Raw genomic sequence first — 22251 nt, 5'->3', positions numbered from 1 at the left:
CAACAAATGTGACTTTTATGAGTTCCTTTACACAGGGCCACCCCCTCCACTCCTCTCGCCAACTCACTCTCTCTCTAACCCTCCACAGATGCCCCTCTACCCCTAACTCCTTCCACCTCTCTCTCTACCCCTCCACTCCACAGACACCCCTCTACCCCTAACTCCTTCCACGTCTCTCTCTAACCCCTCCACAGACACCCCTCTACCCCTAACTCCTTCCACCTCTCTCTCTACCTCTCCACTCCACAGACACCCTTCTACCCCTAACTCCTTCCACCTCTCTCTCTACCCCTCCACAGACACCCCTCTACCCCTAACTCCTTCCACCTCTCTCTCTACCCCTCCAGAGACACCCCTCTACCCCTAACTCCTTCCACCTCTCTCTCTACCCCTCCACAGACACCCCTCTACCCCTAACTCCTTCCACCTCTCTCTCTACCCCTCCACATACACCCCTCTACCCCTAACTCCTTCCACCTCTCTCTCTACCCCTCCACAGACACCCCTCTACCCCTAACTCCTTCCACCTCTCTCTCTACCCCATCCACAGACATCCCTCTACCCCTAACTCCTTCCACCTCTCTCTCTACCCCTCCACTCCACAGACACCCCTCTACCCTTAACTCCTTCCACCTCTCTCTCTACTCCTCCACAGACACCCCTCTACCCCTAACTCATTCCATCTCTCTCTCTCTACCCCTCCACAGATACCCCTCTACCCCTAACTCCTTCCACCTCTCTCTCTACCCCTCCACAGACACCCCTCTACCCCTAACTCCTTCCATCTCTCTCTCTACCCCTCCACAGACACCCCTCTACCCCTAACTCCTTCCACCTCTCTCTCTACCCCTCCACAGACACCCCTCTACCCCTAACTCCTTCCAACTCTCTCTCTAACCCCTCCACAGACACCCCTCTACCCCTAACTCCTTCCACCTCTCTCTCTACCCCTCCACAGACACCCCTCTACCCCTAACTCCTTCCACCTCTCTCTCTACCCCTCCACAGACACCCCTCTACCCATAACTCCTTCCACCTCTCTCTCTACCCCTCCACAGACACCCCTCTACCCCTAACTCCTTCCAACTCTCTCTCTAACCCCTCCACAGACACCCCTCTACCCCTAACTCCTTCCACCTCTCTCTCTACCCCTCCACAGACACCCCTCTACCCATAACTCCTTCCACCTCTCTCTCTACCCCTCCACAGACACCCCTCTACCCCTAACTCCTTCCAACTCTCTCTCTAACCCCTCCACAGACACCCCTCTACCCCTAACTCCTTCCACCTCTCTCTCTACCCCTCCACAGACACCCCTCTACCCCTAACTCCTTCCAACTCTCTCTCTAACCCCTCCACAGACACCCCTCTACCCCTAACTCCTTCCACCTCTTTCTCTACCCCTCCACAGACGCCCCTCTACCCCTAACTCCTTCCACCTCTCTCTCTAACCCCCCGCCTCCACTTGCTTGCTGCTTGGTTCAGTCCCAATCTTTTACACATCTTACATGAGGGTTATTTCTGGCTCCTCTGTTCCCAATGTTTGCATTATTAGGAGTACATTTCATGTCAATTTATGATCGGTTAATACCACATACTTTTTTATTGAGATTTTCTCTCGATCCAGTTGAGAAGAAAAACCTTAAGCCCCTGCCCCTGAAAAACAAAAAGCTTCAGTCACATTTTCAAACAACTTTTCCCCCATTTGGATCATGCCGGGCTCATGAAAATAACTGCTGGAAGAATTAAAAGAATAAGTGTTTCATAGCCTACTTATTGTCAATTACAGGCAGTAAAAGTGCAGACAGTTTATTGAAACAGTTGACTCCAAGTTTTATATTATAATAACCATAAGGACTACTGAACCCTTGAGGATCACTGTACTCTGAGAACCAAAGTTTAGAAACCTAATTTTGAATGAATATTGAGATAAAGCTGATACTCTGGCTGCACATGTTCAGTTTCAGTGTAATGGAACAACTACTGTATATAGGCCCTCTCGCTAAAAATCCCCACCCTCGGTTCTCAGTGGAACAACCCTCCCAAGGGTGTAGGGGAGAAAAGCATCTTGAATGACAATGTAAATGCCTAGTTGAACTCAGGCACTAGTACTTCCAGAGACTGGGAAGGGAAGGGAACAGTGCTGAGAGTGCTCAAACTAGCCACAGCACACATGAGCTCATGCCAGAAATATGCTAGCAGAAGGCCACAGGAGCCATGGAAATATTTGGACATATTTTTTCGCTCCCTCTGCTCGTCTGAGATGATACCAACTGCATCATCTTTTATGGTTTAGAGGCGTTTTCATGTGGCTCGAGGGAGGCAGAAGTTTGGTCTCGTGTTTTTGTCTTATGACATTGCATTTGAACCACAAAAAATTTGACCCATTGTCCCATAAGGTTGACCCATATGTCTGTATGATTACAAACTCTCCAATCAATCATGATACCATGTCCTTTCATAACTGTCAATAATGAACATTGATTCAGTATATACCATAATATTGCACAATGAAACAACAGTAAGAAGCTGAAAACTGTAAACATAGCGTCTGTTTGGCAGCTAGTTGTAAAAGGTCACAGATTGACCTTGTTTGGTGTTTTCTAGTGTGTAGAGACTCCCGCTAGAAATGGTTATGAAAACATGAGAATTACATTGACATAATCCACTTTGCCCCGTTCTGTGGCAGATGGGGTTTAGTCTGGCCGGGCACACCACTCCTCTGAGCACATGAGAGGTACCATGAAAATCAGTGCATCCATGTAGGTTTCATTTCCTTAGCAATGTGACTAATCAATGTGACTAACTAATGTGACTAAGGCTGCAGATAAAAAGAAACTGGAAAATGGCACTGTGAACAAAATGAACTTTTGGATATCAGAGCGGCGGTAACTCACCAGCATTACGACCAGGAATACACCTTTCCCGAATCAGATCCTTTGTTTGTACCCTCCTGGGCAATTTAACTGATTCGAGAGCATGTTCCAAAACACCGCAGGCAGACAAGAGGTACTCTTTGGACTTTTAGTCTGACTCAGGAGGCGCAAACACCAACCACCGCTTCCGAGTATATTACTCGCTAATTTTCAGTGTCTGGATAATAAAGTTGACGAGCTCAGGGCAAGTGTAACGGCTGTCGTCGGTGGAAGAAGGTGAGGACCAAGGTGCAGCGTCGTAAGTGTTCATGATTTTTAATATAATCAAAACTGAACACTAAACAAAATAACAACTAGGAAGAACGAACAAACGAAACAGTCCTGTCTAGTGATGACACACAAAACAGAAAATAAACACCCACGAAACACAGGTGGAAAAAGGCTACCTAAGATGATTCTCAATCAGAGACAACTAACGACACCTGCCTCTGATTGAGAACCATACCAGGCCAAACTCAAAAACCAACATAGAAACACAAACATAGACTGCCCACCCCAACTCACGCCCTGACCATACTAAAACAAAGACAAAACAAAGGAACTAAGGTCAGAACGTGACAGCAAGGATTTCCTTCCAGAGAGACATCAGCAATTGTAACATACTCTGTTTCACTGAAACATGGCTCTCTCGGGATATACTGTCCGTACACTCAGTTGGGTTCTCAGTTCATCATGCAGACAGGAATAAATATCTCTCCGGGAAGAGGAAGGTCAGGAGTGTATGTTTCATGATTAACTACTCATGGTGTAATTGTGATAACATACAGGAACTCAAGTCCTTTTGTTCACCCGACCTAGAATACCTTACAATCAAATGCCGACCATATTACCTCCCAAGAGAATTCATCTACGGTTAGTCACAGCCGTGTATATTCCCCTTCAAGCCGATACCGCGACAGCCCTCAAAGAACTTCACTGGACTTTATGCAAACTGTAAACCACATGTCCTGAGGCCGCATTTATTGTGGCTGGGGATTTGAACAAAGGAAATATGAGGAAAACGTTTACCGAAGTTCTATCAACACATTGACTGTAGTACTCGCGCTGCTAAAACACTCGACCACTGCTACTCCAACTTCCAGGATGCCTACAAAGCACTCCCCCGCCCTCCCTTAGGAAAATCTGATCACGACTCCATTTAGATCCTTCCCTCCTATAGGCAGAAACTCATACAGGAAGTACCTGTGCTAAGGACTATCCAACGCTGGTCTGACCAATCGGAATCCACACTTCAAGATTGTTTTGATCACGCGGTCTGGGATGTGTTCCAGGTGTTCCAGGCCTCTGAGAACAACATAGACAAATACACTGATACAGTGACTGAGTTTATCGGGAAGTGTATAGGAGATGTTGTACCCACGGAGACAATTAAAACCTACCCTAACCAGAAACCGTGGATAGATGGCAGCATTCGCGCAAACCTGAAAGCGTGAACCATCTCATTTAACCATGGCAAGGTGACTGGGAATATGGCCAAATACAATCAGTGTCATTATTCCCGACGTAAGGCAATCAGACAGGCGAAACATCAGTATAGAGACAATGTGAAGTCGCAATTCAATGGCTCAGACACGAGAGGTATGTGGCAGGGTCTATAGACAATCATGGACTACAAAGGGAAAACCAGCCACGTCGCGGACACCGATGTCTTGTCTCCGGACAAGCTAAACACCTTCTTCGCCCGCTTTGAGGATAACACAGTGCCATCGACGCGGCCCGCTACTAAGGTCTGTGGGCTGTCCTTCTCCATGGCCGACGTGAGTAAGACATTTAAGCGTGTTAACCCTCGCAGGGCTGCCGGCTCAGACGGCATCCCTAGCCACATCTTCAGAGCATGCGCAGACCAGCTGACTGGAGTGTTTACGGACATATTCAATCTCTCCCTATCCCAGTCTGTTGTCCCCACATGCTCCAAGAAGCCCACCATTGTTTCTGTACCCAAGAAAGCAAAGATAACTGAATTAAATGACTATCGCCCTGTAGCACTCACTTCTGTCATCATGAAGTGCTTTGACAGTCTAGTCAAGGATCATACCACCTCTATCTTACCTGACACCCTAGACCCACTTCAATTTGCTTACCGCCCAAATAGATCCACATACGATGCAATCGTCATCGCACTGCACACTGCCCAATCCTATCTGGGCAAGTGGAATACCTATGTAAGAATACTGTTAATTGACTATAGCTCATCATTCAACACCATAGTACCCTCCAAGTTCATCATTAAGCTCAAGGCCCTGGGTCTGAACACTGCCCTGTGCAACTGGGTCCTGGACTTCCTGATGGGCCACCCCCAGGTGGTGAAGGTAGGAAACAACCTCCACTTTGCTTATCCTCAACACTGAGGCCCCACAAGCATGCATGCTCAGCCCCCTCCTGTACTCCCTGTTCACCCATGATTGCATGGCCACGCATGCCTCCAACTCAATCATCAAGTTTGCAGATGACACAACAGTAGTAGGCCTGATTACCAACAATGATGAGACAGCCTACAGGGAGGAGATGAGGGCCCTGGGAGTGTGTTGCCAGGAAAATAACCTCTCACCCAACGTCAACAAAACTAAGGAGCTGATAGTGGACTTCAGGAAACAGCAGAGTGAGCACTACCGTATCCACACCAACAGGACCACAATGGAGAAGGTAGAAAGTTTAAAAGTTCCTCAGAGTACACATCACTGACAAACTGAAATTATCCACCCACACAGACAGTTTGGTGGAGAAGGCGCAACAGCGCCTCTTAAACCTCAGGAGGCTGAATAAATTTGTCTTGGCACCTATAACCCTCATAAACTATTACAGATGCACAATTGAGAGCATCCTGTTGGGTTGTATTACCACCTGGTACGGCAACAGCACCGCCCGCAACCGCAGGGCTCTCGAGAGGGTGGTGCGGTCTGCCTAACGCATCACCGGGGGAAAGCTACCTGCCCTACAGGACACCTACAGCACCCGATGTCATAGGAAGGCCAAAAAGAACATCAAGGACAACAACCACCCAAGCCACTGCCAGTTCACTCCACTATCATCCAGAAGGCGAGGTCAGTACCGGTGCATCTAAGCTGGGATCAAGAGACTGAAAAACAGCTTCGATCTCAAGGCCATCAGACTGTTAAATAGCCATCACTAGCACATTAGAGGCTGCTGCCCTATATACATAGACTTGAAATCACTGGCCACTTTAATAATGGAACACTAACACTTTACATATTTGCATTACTCATCTCACTCTTAAAGTGGCCAACTGATAGAGATTTATATCCATCCTGCCCTGCATTTCTAAAGTCTTCGAAAGCCAAGTGAACAAACAGATCACCTACTATTTCGAATACCACTGTATATTCTCCCCTACGCAATCTGGTTTCAGAGCTGGTCATGGGTGCACCTCAGCCACGCTCAAGATCCTAAACAAAATCATAATCCCCATCGATAAAAGACAGTACTGTGCAGCCATCTTCATCGACCTGGCCAGGGCTTTCGACTCTGTCAATCACCACATTCTTATCGGCAGACTCAACAGCCTTGGTTTCTCTAATGACTGCCTCGCCTGGTTCACTAACTACAGTGCCTTGCGAAAGTATTCGGCCCCCTTGAACTTTGCGACCTTTTGCCACATTTCAGGCTTCAAACATAAAGATATAAAACTGTATTTTTTTGTGAAGAATCAACAACAAGTGGGACACAATCATGAAGTGGAACTACATTTATTGGATATTTCAAACTATTTTAACAAATCAAAAACTGAAAAATTGGGCGTGCAAAATTATTCAGCCCCTTTACTTTCAGTGCAGCAAACTCTCTCCAGAAGTTCAGTGAGGATCTCTGAATGATCCAATGTTGACCTAAATGACTAATGATGATAAATACAATCCACCTGTGTGTAATCAAGTCTCCGTATAAATGCACCTGCACTGTGATAGTCTCAGAGGTCCGTTAAAAGCGCAGAGAGCATCATGAAGAACAAGGAACACACCAGGCAGGTCCGAGATACTGTTGTGAAGAAGTTTAAAGCCGGATTTGGATATAAAAATATTTCCCAAGCTTTAAACATCCCAAGGAGTATCAGACCACTGCAAATCTACCAAGACCTGGCCGTCCCTCTAAACTTTCAACTCATACAAGGAGAAGACTGATCAGAGATGCAGCCAAGAGGCCCATGATCACTCTGGATGAACTGCAGAGATCTACAGCTGAGGTGGGATACTCTGTCCATAGGACAACAATCAGTTGTATATTGCACAAATCTGGCCTTTATGGAAGAGTGGCAAGAAGAAAGCCATTTCTTAAAGATATCCATAAAAAGTGTTGTTTAAAGTTTGCCACAAGCCACCTGGGAGACACACCAAACATGTGGAAGAAGGTGCTCTGGTCAGATGAAACCAAAATTGAACTTTTTGGCAACAATGCAAAACGTTATGTTTGGCGTAAAGGCAACACAGCTGAACACACCATCCCCACTGTCAAACATGGTGGTGGCAGCATCATGGTTTGGGCCTGCTTTTCTTCAGCAGGGACAGGGAAGATGGTTAAAATTGATGGGAAGATGGATGGAGCCAAATACAGGACCATTCTGGAAGAAAACCTGATGGAGTCTGCAAAAGACCTGAGACTGGGACGAAGATTTGTCTTCCAACAAGACAATGATCCAAAACATAAATTAAAATCTACAATGGAATGGTTCAAAAATAAACATATCCAGGTGTTAGAATGGCCAAGTCAAAGTCCAGACCTGAATCCAACCGAGAATCTGTGGAAAGAACTGAAAACTGCCGTTCACAAATGCTCTCCATCCAACCTCACTGAGCTGTTTTGCAAGGAGGAATGGGAAAAAAATTCAGTCTCTCGATGTGCAAAACTGATAGAGACATACCGAAAGCGACTTACAGCTGTAATCGCAGCAAAAGGTGGCGCTACAAAGTATTAACTTAAGGGGGCTGAATAATTTTGCACGCCCAATTCTTCAGTTTTTGATTTGTTAAAAATGTTTGAAATATCCAAAAAAAGGTTGCAAAGTTCAAGGGGGCCGAATACTTTCGCAAGGCACTGTACTTCTCAAATAGAGTTCAGTGTGTCAAATCGGAGGGCCTGTTGTCTGGACCTCTGGCAGTCTCTATGGGGGTGCCACAGGGTTCAATTCTCGGGCCGACTCTTTTCTCTGTATATATCAATGATGTCGCTCTTGCTGCTGGTGATTCTTTGATCCACCTCTACGCAGACGACACCATTCTGTATACATCTGGTCCTTCTTTAGACACTGTGTTAACAACCCTCCAAACGAGCTTCAACGCCATACAACACTCCTTCCATGGTCTCCAACTGCTCTTAAATGCTAGTAAAACTAAATGCATGCTCTTCAACCGATCAGTGCCTGCACAGGCCGCCCGTCTAGCATCACTACTCTGAACGGTTCTGACTTAGAATATGTGGACAACTATAAATACCTAGGTGTCTGGCTAGACTGTAAACTCTCCTTCCAGACTCACATTAAGCATCTCCAATCCATAATTAAATATAGAATCGGCTTCCTACTTCGCAACAAAGCCTCCTTCACTCATGCTGCCAAACTTACCCTCGTAAAACTGACTATCCTACCGATCCTTGTCTTTGGCGATGTCATTTACAAATTAGCCTCCAATACTCTACTCAGCAAATTGGATGCAGTCTATCACAGTGCCATCCGTTATGTCACCAAAGCCCCATATACTACCCACCACTGTGACCTGTATGCTCTCGTTGGCTGGTCCTCGCTACATATTCGTCGCCAAACCCACTGGTTCCAGGTCATCTATGAGTCTTTGCTAGATATAGCCCCGCCTTATCTCAGCTCACTGGTCACCATAGCAACACCCACCCGTATCACTCGCTCCAGCAGGTATATTTCACTGGTCACCCCCAAAGACAACACCTCTTTGGCCACCTTTCCTTCCAGTTCTCTGCTGCCAATGACTGGAACGAATTGCAAAAATCACTGAAGTTGGAGACTTATAGCTCCCTCACAAACTTTAAGCGTCAGTTGTCAAAGCAGCTTAACGGTTGCTGCAGCTGTACATAGCCCATTAGTAAATAGCCCATCAAACCAACTACCTACCCCATCCCCACATTTGTTTTTCTGCTCTTTTGCACACACATATTTCTACTTGCACATCCTCATCTGTACATGTATCACTCCAGTGTAAATTGCTAAATTGTAATTAATTTGCCACTATTGGCCTATTTATTGCCTTACCTCCTTACTTCATTTGCACACACTGTATACAGATTTTTCTATTGTGTTATTGACTGTACGTTTGTTTATCCCATGTGTAACTCTTTATCTTGGCCAGGTCGCAGTTGTAAATGAGAACTTGTTTTCAACTGGCCTACCTGGTTAAATAAAGGTGAAATAAAAAAATATATGTATATACTGTATTCTATCCTATTCTACTGTATCTTAGTCTGACATTGCCTGTCCAAATATTTAAATATTCTTAATTAAATTCCTTTACTTTAGATATTACTTGTTAGATATTACGGCACCGTTGGAGCTGGAAACACAAGCTATTTGCTACACCCGCAATAACATCTGATAAACTGTTGTATGTGACAAAATAAAATGTTCTTTGATATGACAGATATGGGCCTGTTACTAAATAACAGGTGCATTTCATTGAAGAGAACAACGACAGCTTAATGTTGTGATGTTGTGTCAGCTCTGTGTCAATGCTTTGGAATAGTCTCTTGAAAAGAATAAAGGAACAACAAATCATGAAACATTAAATCAAAGACATTGGGAGGTACCAGAGACAGAGAAGCCTTTATTATCATTCACAGAGCACGCAACGAGACGAGGCAGAATGATGACCAAGCTAACTCAAGCCAAGCCTCGAGGGACAGTGAAGAGTCATTCATGGTGGAAAGCTCTTCTCCTCGTATCCTTTCTTCACTCTTCTCTTCAAGACAAGCCCAGGGGGACAGTGAGTAAGGAGTCATAGGGGGGGGGGGAAGGCTCTTCTCATCAAGACAAAACAGGACTGATGATGATCACTAGCTTCCATCCAACACAAAGCCCAGGATTCCCTCCTCTTCCTTCCCAGCATTGTCTGACATCCTGCAGGGCCAGGTTCCCTCTGTGGCCCTGTGGACGCTGCATGCCACAATAGCACCAACCAACCAACCAGTAGGGCCTGGGCATGGGGGGGGGGGGGGGGGGGGGGGGGTGACCACGGGGACAGACAGCAGCAGTCAGCTCAGCTTGATGGGATGTAACCAATGACTGTTGGGGATGTGACACACTTCTTTTCCTCAACAATTAACTACACTACAAAGCAAAACGCCTGACACGACATGAAAGTCTAACGTAACATTATAGTCATGATGGACTCTAGTTGACAGGTCTACAGTACTATGAAGACAAACTGTTTATCACGCAGTATGTACAAGTGGCCACATACTATTACATAATTTGGTGCTGAATATTAACAAAATGTGCTCCCCTTATAAATGTCTTTAAAAAAAATATGACACCGATCAATGCGGATATAGAATAACAAACGTTTTAAACATAAGCTACATTATATAAAACACTGGGGGAAATGTCATGATGGACTGAACCATCTCAACATGTTGCACATTCCATGTGGCGGTAGGGCTAAGAGAAAAGGAGGCTGGACAGTCAGTCTGACTCCTCCAGACTTTGGTTACCATTGCACACAGTCCTCCTCTCAATATTAATAATAATATTACTGATGGCACCGCGCTGAGAGAGCAGGATTAGTCTTTATACTGCTGGATGAGAGTGGCCGGCCACAGCGCTCCCTGCTTTGGCTGCTATACATATGGGATTTGACTTGACTTTCTTAAACACAGCAAAATGGGAAGTCAAACATATTTTTCATTTAAAAGCAATTAAGTGGATACCAGTCAGAATCACTGGCTCCAGCGCGCAGCGGAGCGAGGGAGTTTTTCTTTTTCTGGGTTTTATTACCCATTTCCTTTCCCCTTGCGCCAGCAGAAGGAATGCTCACTTTTCTCTCACTAAGCCACAATTCCAATGCCAGAAACACACATACAGGGAGCACCATGAGCCAGTGTTTCCCTAAACATGTGAGGAGACAATATAAGGGCCCTCTAACACTTGAGAAGTGTTGTGTTCCAACATTTATAGTGAGGTAATTAGAAACATCCAGCTGTAATTTAATAGTTCCCGCAGAGTAGAGACATGAAGTCTAGTGACTTTTCTTCCATCCGTATAAATAGCTTGAAATGCAATAAGAACACAGCTCATTTGCTAATATATATTTTTTATCTTACCCCCTTTTTCAAAATTCTGTCAGTTGATGTGAGGCCCTCTTTAATATCACATTGGCCACATATTAAGTGGCAATAAATAGGCAATTTTAATTGATGTTTCAGACAGTATGTTTATTATCATAATACAACATTGGCCATGAGATAGAGAACTTCCCTTTGACTAGCTGATATATCGTTCTATGGATTCCAATAGCCGTGAGCGGTAAGCACAATGGGTCAGAGTATACACAAGCTGACTGAAGCCTAGCTATCTGCATGATTATTGCACTCTGTCTGTGAAGTGCATGTCAATTGCCCAGGGAGCCAAGAGTGCAAGCAGACATGTGGTTCTAATCTGTCCCTTTTCTCACAGTGAGAAGAGGCAATTCATGTACTAGCTCACTGTAAATACAGCACTTAAAACACACAACAGACCTTCCTTGTTTTCACAGCACCACACATTTTATATGTGAGCAATTCCCCCATTGGGAGTAAACAATGCCATTTTTTGTTATCATCAACATCATTTTTTCACATCCAAAAAATAGATAAACAATTACCCTAATACTGGGAAATATCATGTTCTCTGTTGTTCCACGTTGCCATTGTTGTAACAAATACAGTCTGTGCATCCATTCTTTGAAAATGGGCCTCAAATTGCTTCAAGCTCAGAACAAGTAAATTATCTTTATTTTTTTTTAATTTATCTTTTTGTTTGTTTATTCACTTCAACTAGGCCTATTATATGTTCAGACTCAATTTGCACAAACTCAGCCTCAGACAATCATGGGTAAATCCTGTGAAATGTATACAGAAATGTGCTTCTGATAGACAGACATTCTCCATTTCCATTCATTCCTCCTATCCTGTGGGCTGTAAAAGAGCCAAAGCTTTTTACAGTACTGACAGACGGAAGACGTGACCTTTTGGCCCCGGGGGGCAGAAGGTGAGATCTCTGGGAACCCACTAAGGAGGGCTGGCTCCAGCAGCCAGTCTGTAGACTAGCCTCATGTCCTCCTCACCACATTCCTTCCCAACTTAGATCACTGAAACACTCTCAGGCTGCATTGAAATCAGTCACTCAAACCCAAACCAAGATTGATTAATTTCACACGCTTTTGAACGGTGAGATACTGGTTGCCTGACTGCATGGCTGGAGAGCTGAGACTGAGAGGACAGAGACACTGTGGGTGTAAAAAGTGAACTAATCTCAGTATAAGCCTCCATTTGAGATTCCTGCAGAGAGAAAGAGCCTTGAGAAAATAAGAAAATGGATTAAATTGATGTCTTTGTTCAGCTGTTCAGAGCTAAAACTCAGATTAGAATGGTTAAAGAGTCAAGTGTGGATTTGCGGCTCCTATTATTAAGATGAATCTCTCTTAGGTTAAATACTTTATTATATGGAAAGCTCGTTGTACGACAGGTTAAATGGTAAATACAGTGCTGATTATCTTCAAACTGCTGCCTGTGCCACAGCTATCTCAGCGGGGATGCCATTTTTTACCCCAGAATTTCTGGGGACCCCATTTATACCCCCAAAGTTCCCCAAATGTAAGGGCACAACCTTGAAATCGGCAAATTTAGATTTTTACATCAACAAATAACTTTCAATTCATTGCATTTTCATCTCTTATCAAAATGAAACCAATAAATACATTTACTCAGTAAAATTATATTTTTCAAATAATCTTTCTCAAAAATAATTGTATATTGTACCATACAATAATCTGTACTCTTCCTTTTTTGTTCCAAAAAAAGTTTCTATTTTTTATTGTATATTGGCGAACTCGACTTTGAATATCACCTCTGTAAATCAACACATTTCACTGCACCTATCCTGTGTATGTGACAATAAAACATGATTTTTTATGGTGAATAGTATGCATAAATATATTCCTGTGTGTGTAACTGGGAATTGGTGGAGAGCTCTTCAGATTTGGGTTAAGTAAATCAGTTACAGTGAAGACTTTAGATTAATGACTTATAATAAAAGTATGCTGGTTGTCCCTACCTCCCACTAGTATATTTGAAAAAGAAGCATCTAGTCATCCAGCCTCAGCAGCACACACTGTACTTGTCCAGACAGAAAATTATTTATAGCATGTTTGAATAAAGTATAAATAGCATTGTATTGTAATGGAAAATTACTAGTAAAAATACATGTTGACCTTACTCTGTTCCAGTGATTGCTAATCCATATACCAACCAACAGCATATGCACTCACCTCCATATGTATTTGGACAGTGAAGCAAACATTTTAAAATGTGGCTCTATAATCTATAGCATTTTGGATTTGAGATCAAATGTTTCATATGAGGCGTGACAGTACAGAATGTCACTTTCTGTTTTACCGTTTAGAAATTAAAGCACTTGATGTATCTAGTGTCCCCCCCATTTGAAGAAGTCATAAGTATTTGGTAAAACTTCACTTATAGTGTATTAGAGTAGTCAAACATTTAATATTTGATCACATATTTCTGGCATTCAATGACTACATAAAGCGAAAAACTAGTTGAATGGGCATTTGCAGTGTGTTTTGGTTGTGTTTCAAATTACTCATAGTGCTACTGGCCTGGAACTTCCCTCAGAGTACTGTCAACCACTCCACAACCAGCATGTCACATCAGGTCAGACATTATACTATCAATACTTTCAGTAGGTTACCATCCATTTAATACTATTGTACCATACTTCTCTCATTTCCCCATGCAACCATCACACCCTCTATGGACACAAAACCTGGTAAATAGAAATATATCAGCACACGGACCAAAACTACAGTACCAGTCAAAGGTTTGGACACACCTACTCATTCAAGGGTTTTTCTAAATTTTTACTATTTTCTACATTGTAATCTAAAAATCTATGGAATGACACATATGGAATCATGTAGTATCCAAAAAAGTGTTAAACAAATCTAAATATATTTGGATTCTTCAAAGTAGCCACCCTTTGCCTTGACAGCTTTGCAGACGCTTGGCATTCTGTCAACCAGTTTCATGAGGAATGCTTTTCCAAAAGTCTTGAAGGAGTTCCCACATATGCTGAGCACTTGTTGGCTGCTTTTCTTTCACTCTGCAGCCCAACACATCCCAAACCATCTCAATTCGGTTGAGGTCGGGTGATTGTGGAGGCCAGGTCATCTGATGCAGCACTACATCACTCTCCTTGGTCAAATAGCCCTTATACAGCCTGGAGGTATGTTTTAGGTCATTGTCCTGTTGAAAAACAAATGTTAGATAGATAGATGGGATGGCGAATCACTGCAGAATGCTGTGGTAGCCATGCTGGTTAAGTGTGCCTTGAATTATAAATAAATCAGACAGTGTCATCAGCAAAGCACCCCTGCACTATCACACCTCTTTCCTCCATGCTTCATGGTGGGAACCACACATGCAGAGATTATCCGTCTCACAAAGACACGGCGGTTGGAACCAAAAATCTCAAATTTGGACTCATCAGACCAAAGGACAGATTTCCATCGGTCTAATGTCAATTAGATGGAATATTTCTTGGCCCAAGCAAGTCTTCTTCTTATTGGTGTCCTTTAGTAATGGTTTCTTTGCAGCAATTTGACCATGAAGACCTGATTCACAAAGTCTCCTCTGAACAGTTGATGTTGAGCTGTGTCTATTACTTGAACTCTGAAGCATTTATTTGGGCTGCAATTTCTGAGGCTGGTAACTCGAATGAACTTATCTGCAGCAGAGGTAACTCTGGGTCTTCCTTTCCTGTGACGGTCCTCATGAGAGCCAGTTTCATCATAGCGCCTGATGGATTTTGGGACTGCACTTGAAGAAACTTTCAAAGTTCTTGAGATTTTCCAGATTGACTGACCTTCATGTCTTAAAGTAATGATGGACTGTCTTTTATCTTTGCTTATTTGAGGTATTCTTGCCATAATATGGACTTGGTATTTTACCAAATAGGGCTATCTTCTGTATACCACCCCTACGTTGTCACAACACAACTGATTTGCTCAAACGCATTAAGGAAAGAAATTCCACAAATGAACTTTTAACAAGGCACACCTGTTATTTTAAATGCGTTCCAGGTGACTACCTCATGAAGCTGGTTGAGAGAATGGCAATCATTTATTTAGATTATTTAACAGTTTTTTGGATACTACATGATTCCATGTGTTATTTCATAGTTTTGATGTCTTCACTATTATTCTACAATGTAGAAAATAGTAAAAATAAAGAAAAACCCTTGAATGAGTAGGTGTGTCCAAACTTTTGACTGGTACTGTACATTCAAAGCCTTCTGACAAAATTATGGAATAATAGTGTTCTCTATCTGGTTGCATTTCAGTCTCCACCGAGGACATCTTTTGAGAGAAATAATCAGTCATACTTTATTTGGATAGTCCTGATTTTGCCATCTTTAGATGCGCCAGATGGCCATACTTTCAACAAACTATCTGTGGATAAGCAACTACTTGCTAAGGTTACGGTTAGGTTTAGAATAAAGGTCAGGGTAAGGGTTAAGGTTAGGATAAGGGTTAAGGTTAGAGCTAGTAAATAGTTAGTTGAACTGTTACTGACAGTCTGCAGAGCATCTACAGGTGGACTATCCAAATAAAGTGTTACCAAATAATCACTTGCGGGTGTCCAGAATGATGACTTAATCCCATCAATTAATAATTTATAGCTTGTGCTTGGACACCAATTCAAAGACACAATGAGGAGGACACACAGTGACTGCTGGCTAACAGGCTGGCTGCACTGCACAACACGAGTAGCTAGTGCAATCATACTTCCCTTTGGCAATCAGTTCAGTCTAAAGCATGTCTCTTTCTTAAGAGTAATGTAAACATGCAGCAATGGAGGCCCTGGAGACAAACCTAAGCAGCATCACGCTGCTGCCCCTGCCTTTTAGAACCGTCATGGCCCCTAGAGCAGAAACCACAGCTAGATCACCCAGTAGTATTATCTCACAGGTATATAGCTCCCTCTAGGGGATGATGATGTCACAGCTGATTTATTATAGAAGGGCTGAAGCTACAGTATGTAACAAGAAGGGGTGAATCTTTAATCGAATTTCCTTGATTCGTCAAGAATTTAAATTTTTTCCTTGATTCCCACTTTAGCTCCTTCTCAAATCACACCAGAGGGGAAGATCCAGGATGGAGAGGACGCAAAGAATCAAGGAAAGATCATTGAGATTCAGTCCATCAGGGAGAAGAGATCCTCCACCAGGTCTTCCCAAAGCACCTTTTCAAAGCTGGTTTCTTCCCAGCATCAGCACAAATGAACAGACAAATGATAAGTTGTACAGTAGTGACTCCATGATGTGTAAATCATACCAAAATATGGACTCAAGACATTACTGACATTTTTCCTGTGTACTCCTCCAGTAGATATTTCCTTTGTATATTTAGGTTGCTTTAATGAGTTAATATGCTGTTAGTGAGATGACCAGGCTGGTGTATAGTTCAACACCAGTGTTATTTACAGTAAAGGAAATATTCAGGAATGGGATATTTCTTTGTTTTCTTCCTCATCTTTTGGGATACCATTTACCCTTTTTTCTGCTGAGAATATATATCCATTGTTTATGTAAACCTATCATCTTGAGTTGGGATCTATAAACAAATACAGCAGAGAGAATGCATGAATACATTTAACAAAGGAAATGTTTGTAGTTATGCTGACATTGAGCTCTCCCATACTGAGGTTATGTGGTGTGTGTGTACACTACGTGTATGTGTGTGTGATGTCCAGTCCACAACGATATGGGCGGTCTACCCTGCAGTGAATGTGATGCTCAGCCACAAGACAGTCAAGCTGCTCTCAGTCAGGCCACTGCAGTGGGGGAGATTTATGTGGTCAGGTCATGTGGAGGACTGGCACGGTGGACTTGCAGTCACTAACCATTACAGTCACCCCCGAGTCTAACGTCACACAATCCTCTGTAACATGAAAGCTGTACTGTACTGATACTGACCCTCTCCTGCAATCCAGAGTTCTGACAGTATAGGAAAAGGGTGTTAAATAACTGTCCAAAATCATGAATGTATCAGTATTGTTAATCAGAATGTATTGCCTTTAACACAAACAGCTCATAACTGTATGAAGAAGAAAAAGGGGCTCGTAAAAACTCAAGCTAACGGATAGTTTTATAATTATCTGCTAATACAATAACTTGACTATGGCTTGGCAAATGGCTATTATACACTATCCAAATGGCCTGACATCCCCCTTGTAATTGTTTAGGTGCCAATTGCTAGTGGTTAATCCCCGAACCCCATTTAAAGCATGAAAGCAAATGTCTTAAGGCTAACAAGTGCCAAACCATTCTATAAAGCATTCTATACAGCATCACAGATGGAGATAAAAAGCTAGAAAATATATTGCTGATCTATGAGAATTGTTGAGAGTCCAAGGCATTATTCAGAATGTATTCAATATACAGTGGGGCAAAAAAGTATTTAGTCAGCCACCAATTGTGCAAGTTCTCCCACTTAAAAAGATGAGAGAGGCCTGTAATTTTCATCAACGGTACACTTCAACTATGACAGACAAAATGAGAAAAAAAATCCAGAAAATCACATTGTAGGATTTATAATGAATTTATTTGCAAATTATGGTGGAAAATAAGTATTTGGTCAATAACAAAAGTTTATCTCAATACTTTGTTATATACCCTTTGTTGGCAATGACAGAGGTCAAAAGTTTTCTGTAAGTGTTCACACACTGTTGCTGGTATTTTGGCCCATTCCTCCATGCAGATCTCCTCTAGAGCAGTGATGTTTTGGGGCTGTTGCTGGGCAACACGGACTTTCAACTCCCTCCAAAGATTTTCTATGAGGTTGAGATCTGGAAACTGGCTAGGCCACTCCAGGACCTTGAAATGCTTCTTATGAAGCCACTCCTTCGTTGCCCGGGCGGTGTGTTTGGGATCATTGTCATGCTGAAAGACCCAGCCACGTTTCATCTTCAATGCCCTTGCTGATGGAAGGAGGTTTTCCCTCAAAATCTCACGATACATGGCCCCATTCATTCTTTCCTTTACACGGATCAGTCGTCCTGGTCCCTTTGCAGAAAAACAGCCCCAAAATATGATGTTTCCACCCCCATGCTTCACAGTAGGTAAGAAGCATTTCAAGGTCCTGGAGTGGCCTAGCCAGTCTCCAGATCTCAACCTCATAGAAAATCTTTGGAGGGAGTTGAAAGTCTGTGTTGCCCAGCAACAGCCCCAAAACATCACTGCTCTAGAGGAGATCTGCATGGAGGAATGGGCCAAAATACCAGCAACAGTGTGTGAAAACCTTGTGAAGACTTACAGAAAACGTTTGACCTCTGTCATTGCCAACAAAGGGTTTATAACAAAGTATTGAGATAAACTTTTGTTATTGACCAAATACTTATTTTCCACCAAAATTTGCAAATAAATGAATTAAAAATCCTACAATGTGATTTTCTAGATTTTTTTTCTCAGTTTGTCTGTCATAGTTGAAGTGTACCTATGATGAAAATTACAGGCCTCTCTCATCTTTTCAGATATTTCATTATAGATTGAGTAAAAAGGAATCCAGTTTGCAACATACAGTATTTCTCAAGACAGTGATTTTAATGTCAGAGAAATCGCAATGTCATAAACTTGTAATTTTCTTTAGAAGTTAAATACATGGGGTATTTTTTTCAGAACAGAACAGGCTTGAACATACGTTACAATTCAAAGAGCTGCAGAACAGAAACATTATTGGAATCGTGTCAAATACAGATATACTTTTTTAAATCCTTCAAAACTTGTGACACTACTTCTGGCCTAAAGCCATTGGTTAATCTTCATCTGCATGATATGTCAACATACCTCCTACATTTGACTAAATTACAATTTAAATGTAGCTTTTGGTCAACTATTTATTTGTTAAAGCATGCCATCATACACACATTTCAATTATTTATTTTAGTCACCTGCCATTCGAAACATAAATTGTTTGACTTGGGTATACACTTGGTGCCATTCTTCTCTTGTAAAGCCAACTTGATACATCTCACAATCATAAAGTGAATGGTCACACTAACTTCAATAGAAGAGAAATAACTGTGTACACTTGTGGTCTTAAAAACATAATTTCACTCGCAGTGGGGACGTTCTAGAATGACCATAGGCTAACTAAAAGGAATGTCCAATCTTGCTCAGTCTAAATTCTTAAAATAGTGGAGTGAGAATCATCACGATTGTGATGGCCTACACAATCATTTCAAGGAGAATACGATTTAAGACAATAGGGGTCAAAAGTAAACAACAGTTAATTACTGTAGGTTTGTCCTTCTGGTGGTTGTGGAAGCTTCATATTCTCTTTGGACATCATTAGACGCCTTAACTCTTGAAGAACAACTTTAATGCTATAAGAGGTTTGCCATTTAGATAGAATTGGTATGCTACGTGTATCCACCTGAGAGAGAGAGGAGAGGCAAATTAGTGATCATCCTTTGATGAGCACTAGGCACTGAGTTTACCAAAAACACATGTACATTAATAATTATATAAATATATTTAGACCTGTTTCATTTGTAAGGGCAAAAAATGTAAATGTGATGTTACTTACCATCCCATTGGAATTGTTTATGCCATTCATGCTAACTTTTGTTACAAATCTAACAATTGGAGGTGATTCAGGATATTTAGGACCACATTCCACTTTCAGACTGTATATCCTGTTCTCATAATTAGTCTGGAAAACAAAACACAGAAACAAACATTGCTTGGTCCGGGTAATGGTGATGAGCTATGCTCATTACTGTGCCTGTCTTGACTTACTGTTTTTTGTTGTTGTCTTAAAGCATTTTCAACAACAACATTTTGCCAAAGCGTGGTCTTAGAACACACAACTATTACGGAAATGGCACGGTGATGTGCTTATATTACAGAGGTAGTTTGGTAATCAAACCTTGAGTGCGGTGTAACCTTGCCTGAGACTTTTGTTACTTTAGCTCAGCTGGCTAACACGGTCATGTGACGCGCAGATGTCTCTTACTTACTCCTGCTGCGGTCACACTTACTCGTGCCGGTCCGATGATCATGCCTGTCCACCGTGTTAGCGTCATATCTTCATCATCTTCAAGGCCCCAGCTGACTGTCCCATCTCCAACACCTTTCTGACCCTCTTCAAGCTCTTCCAACAAGCGAAAATTACGTGGAACTTTAACTCCTGAAATAAAAACAAGACAAGATTTTAAAAACTAGAAGAGGCAATCCTGGGGAGGGTTTGTCCATGCTACCCTCAACTGTTCATGCAACACAATAACATATCAAACTGCTCACGCAAGTTAAATGCAACAAATTCTTAGAACTTGCTATTTGCTTGTGGCTGAAAACAGGCAACCAACTGTCACTATCCCTTGTGCTGTATGTCACTGGAATGAATACTTACTTCTAATGGGTGATGTCAATGCAGGGTACCATTTCAACTGTACACTGATGGTAAAACATCAGTCTGACCTGGCATGATCTTCCCTATCTGACCCCATGAAAGTTCATAAATAAGAGATCATCCTAACAGTCATGAACCTTATCTATATGTAGCCTATTGAACACTGGATAATTAGTGATGATGGCCTGGACTAACCTCATCCTACATGAATCCAGGGGGGATGATGAGATACAAAGATGCATATGTGCGATTTTGAGTGGGTGTTGTGTTCTGGATCATTCTGTATGCCAGGGTGGAATCAGAGATATGGAACCCTCGTGCTTGGCTATGAAACTTATGGGATGCAGGCGTCATGATTCCTCAAAATCCACCAGCGCAATATCAGACCTGACATGGGCCAACTTCCTTTATTCTTACAGGCACAATACAAACAGCGAACTGAGAAAGGTAATGTATTAATAAAAATGGTTGCATAGTAAATGTGTGATATGACGTTTCCTTCAATTAATACGAAACTTTGGTCTGGCATGCATAATAAAATGCAGCAACTTCACGCCCCACGGCTAGTATATACAAATCTAGTTAGCTACCTAGTACAACAGTTGCACGAGCGCTAAACCAGCTTCCTCTCCTTGCTGCATGTGAGTAGCTAGCGAACTATTATGAAAACCAGTGGTCTCTTCTAAAATGATGCAAATTCTGTTTGCTACTAACTAGCGAGCTTATTGTAAAAATCTGCAACTTCATAACCAAAGTTAGCAAAGCACCCAAGCACCTAACGTTATCGAACTACTGTACTAGCTAAACGTAAATATATGCTACTGGTGGAAGGCTAACTAAATTATCCTAATCCCAGCAAATACTTATGCCAGTTTGTGACCAACTTTGTATAGATAATGAAAATATACATATAACATTCTGGTTTGGCTAAGTTACAGAGTAGTGAATACACCACTGAATTTTGCTAGTCTAGCTTGCTAACGTTAGCCGCCACTCGATTTCTGGCTAGCATGCTGCAAGCATTTCAGACCCCAGGTTTATCTTCTAAACATTGTTTTCGCGTAAACATAGTATTTTTATATTCTGACTTCAATTATATAATATTGAAATCTTTACATATTTCCCAAAGTGAAGCAGACAAACCTGAGGAGGCCGCCATCTTCTTCAGCCAAATCCAGAAGCACACAAAAAGTGCCATAAACGAGGGGTGTGTCAGGTTAGGTGTCTGCAGAAAACGCTCCCACCGGTTCCTTCCTCGTATTCGACTATACACTACTAGATTCTGTACAATATTTTAAGATGCATGTGGCTGACAAGGTGGTCAATAGCAGGAGGTGCGCATTACACAGCTACAAAATAAGCTGAAGAATAATGCTGAGTATATACACAGGACCTCAGCTGATACAGCCAGAAGAGGATGGACCACTCAAGACTAAATTTAGGGAGTTTTTGCTTGCTCTTTTTGGTCTATGCAGGGTAACTAACACCCGACTGCTGAGAAAGGTCTTTAAAATAATATACAGTATTCCAAAGTGTAAACTACCGGTCACCATGGCACACCTTGTCAGAGTTGTGCATTGTAGCACTGGCATGTTTGTCATCAGCATTTGTCCTTGATTAGCATGAGTAAAACTGAGTCACCCTTCTCTGTTGGTCCAATG

General features: G+C 42.4%; 1 protein-coding gene across 3 annotated transcripts; it reads right to left on the bottom strand.

Annotated features, from left to right (window-relative positions):
* Positions 1–18758: 18758 nt before the first annotated feature.
* On the bottom strand, positions 18759–22150 carry LOC110530467 (ubiquitin-conjugating enzyme E2 variant 2). Of its 3 annotated transcripts, none has more exons than XM_036986098.1 (4): positions 20591–20731; positions 20199–20368; positions 19766–19891; positions 18759–19612 (listed from the first exon to the last, which is right to left on the bottom strand). In XM_036986098.1, exons 2-4 carry the CDS (start codon positions 20262–20264, stop codon positions 19466–19468), a joined length of 339 nt encoding a protein of 112 aa, XP_036841993.1. In that variant the 5' UTR covers positions 20265–20368; positions 20591–20731; the 3' UTR covers positions 18759–19465. The 3 variants fall into 3 exon arrangements, with proteins under 3 accessions (XP_036841993.1, XP_021469222.1, XP_021469223.1); XM_021613547.2 differs by lacking the exon at positions 20591–20731 and adding an exon at positions 21734–22150 and having other exon boundaries at positions 18760–19612; XM_021613548.2 differs by lacking the exon at positions 20591–20731 and adding an exon at positions 21734–22150 and having other exon boundaries at positions 18760–19612; positions 20220–20368.
* Positions 22151–22251: the final 101 nt, after the last annotated feature.

This window comes from Oncorhynchus mykiss, chromosome 8 (assembly GCF_013265735.2).
Source record: "Oncorhynchus mykiss isolate Arlee chromosome 8, USDA_OmykA_1.1, whole genome shotgun sequence".
Taxonomy (NCBI): domain Eukaryota; kingdom Metazoa; phylum Chordata; class Actinopteri; order Salmoniformes; family Salmonidae; genus Oncorhynchus; species Oncorhynchus mykiss.
Note: the sequence above shows the minus strand (reverse complement) of the source record. Positions and strands in the feature narration are given on the sequence as shown.

Coding starts and splice junctions, on each gene's coding strand:
- LOC110530467 (XM_021613547.2), bottom strand. CDS start 21,788: ATGGCACTTTTTGTGTGCTTCTGGATTTGGCTGAAGAAGATGGCGGCC. Junction 19,892..20,198: donor TAAGTGTGACCGCAGCAGGA/GTAAGTAAGAGA, acceptor TTTGTTTTCCAG/ACTAATTATGAGAACAGGAT. Junction 19,613..19,765: donor TAAACAATTCCAATGGGATG/GTAAGTAACATC, acceptor TCTCTCTCTCAG/GTGGATACACGTAGCATACC.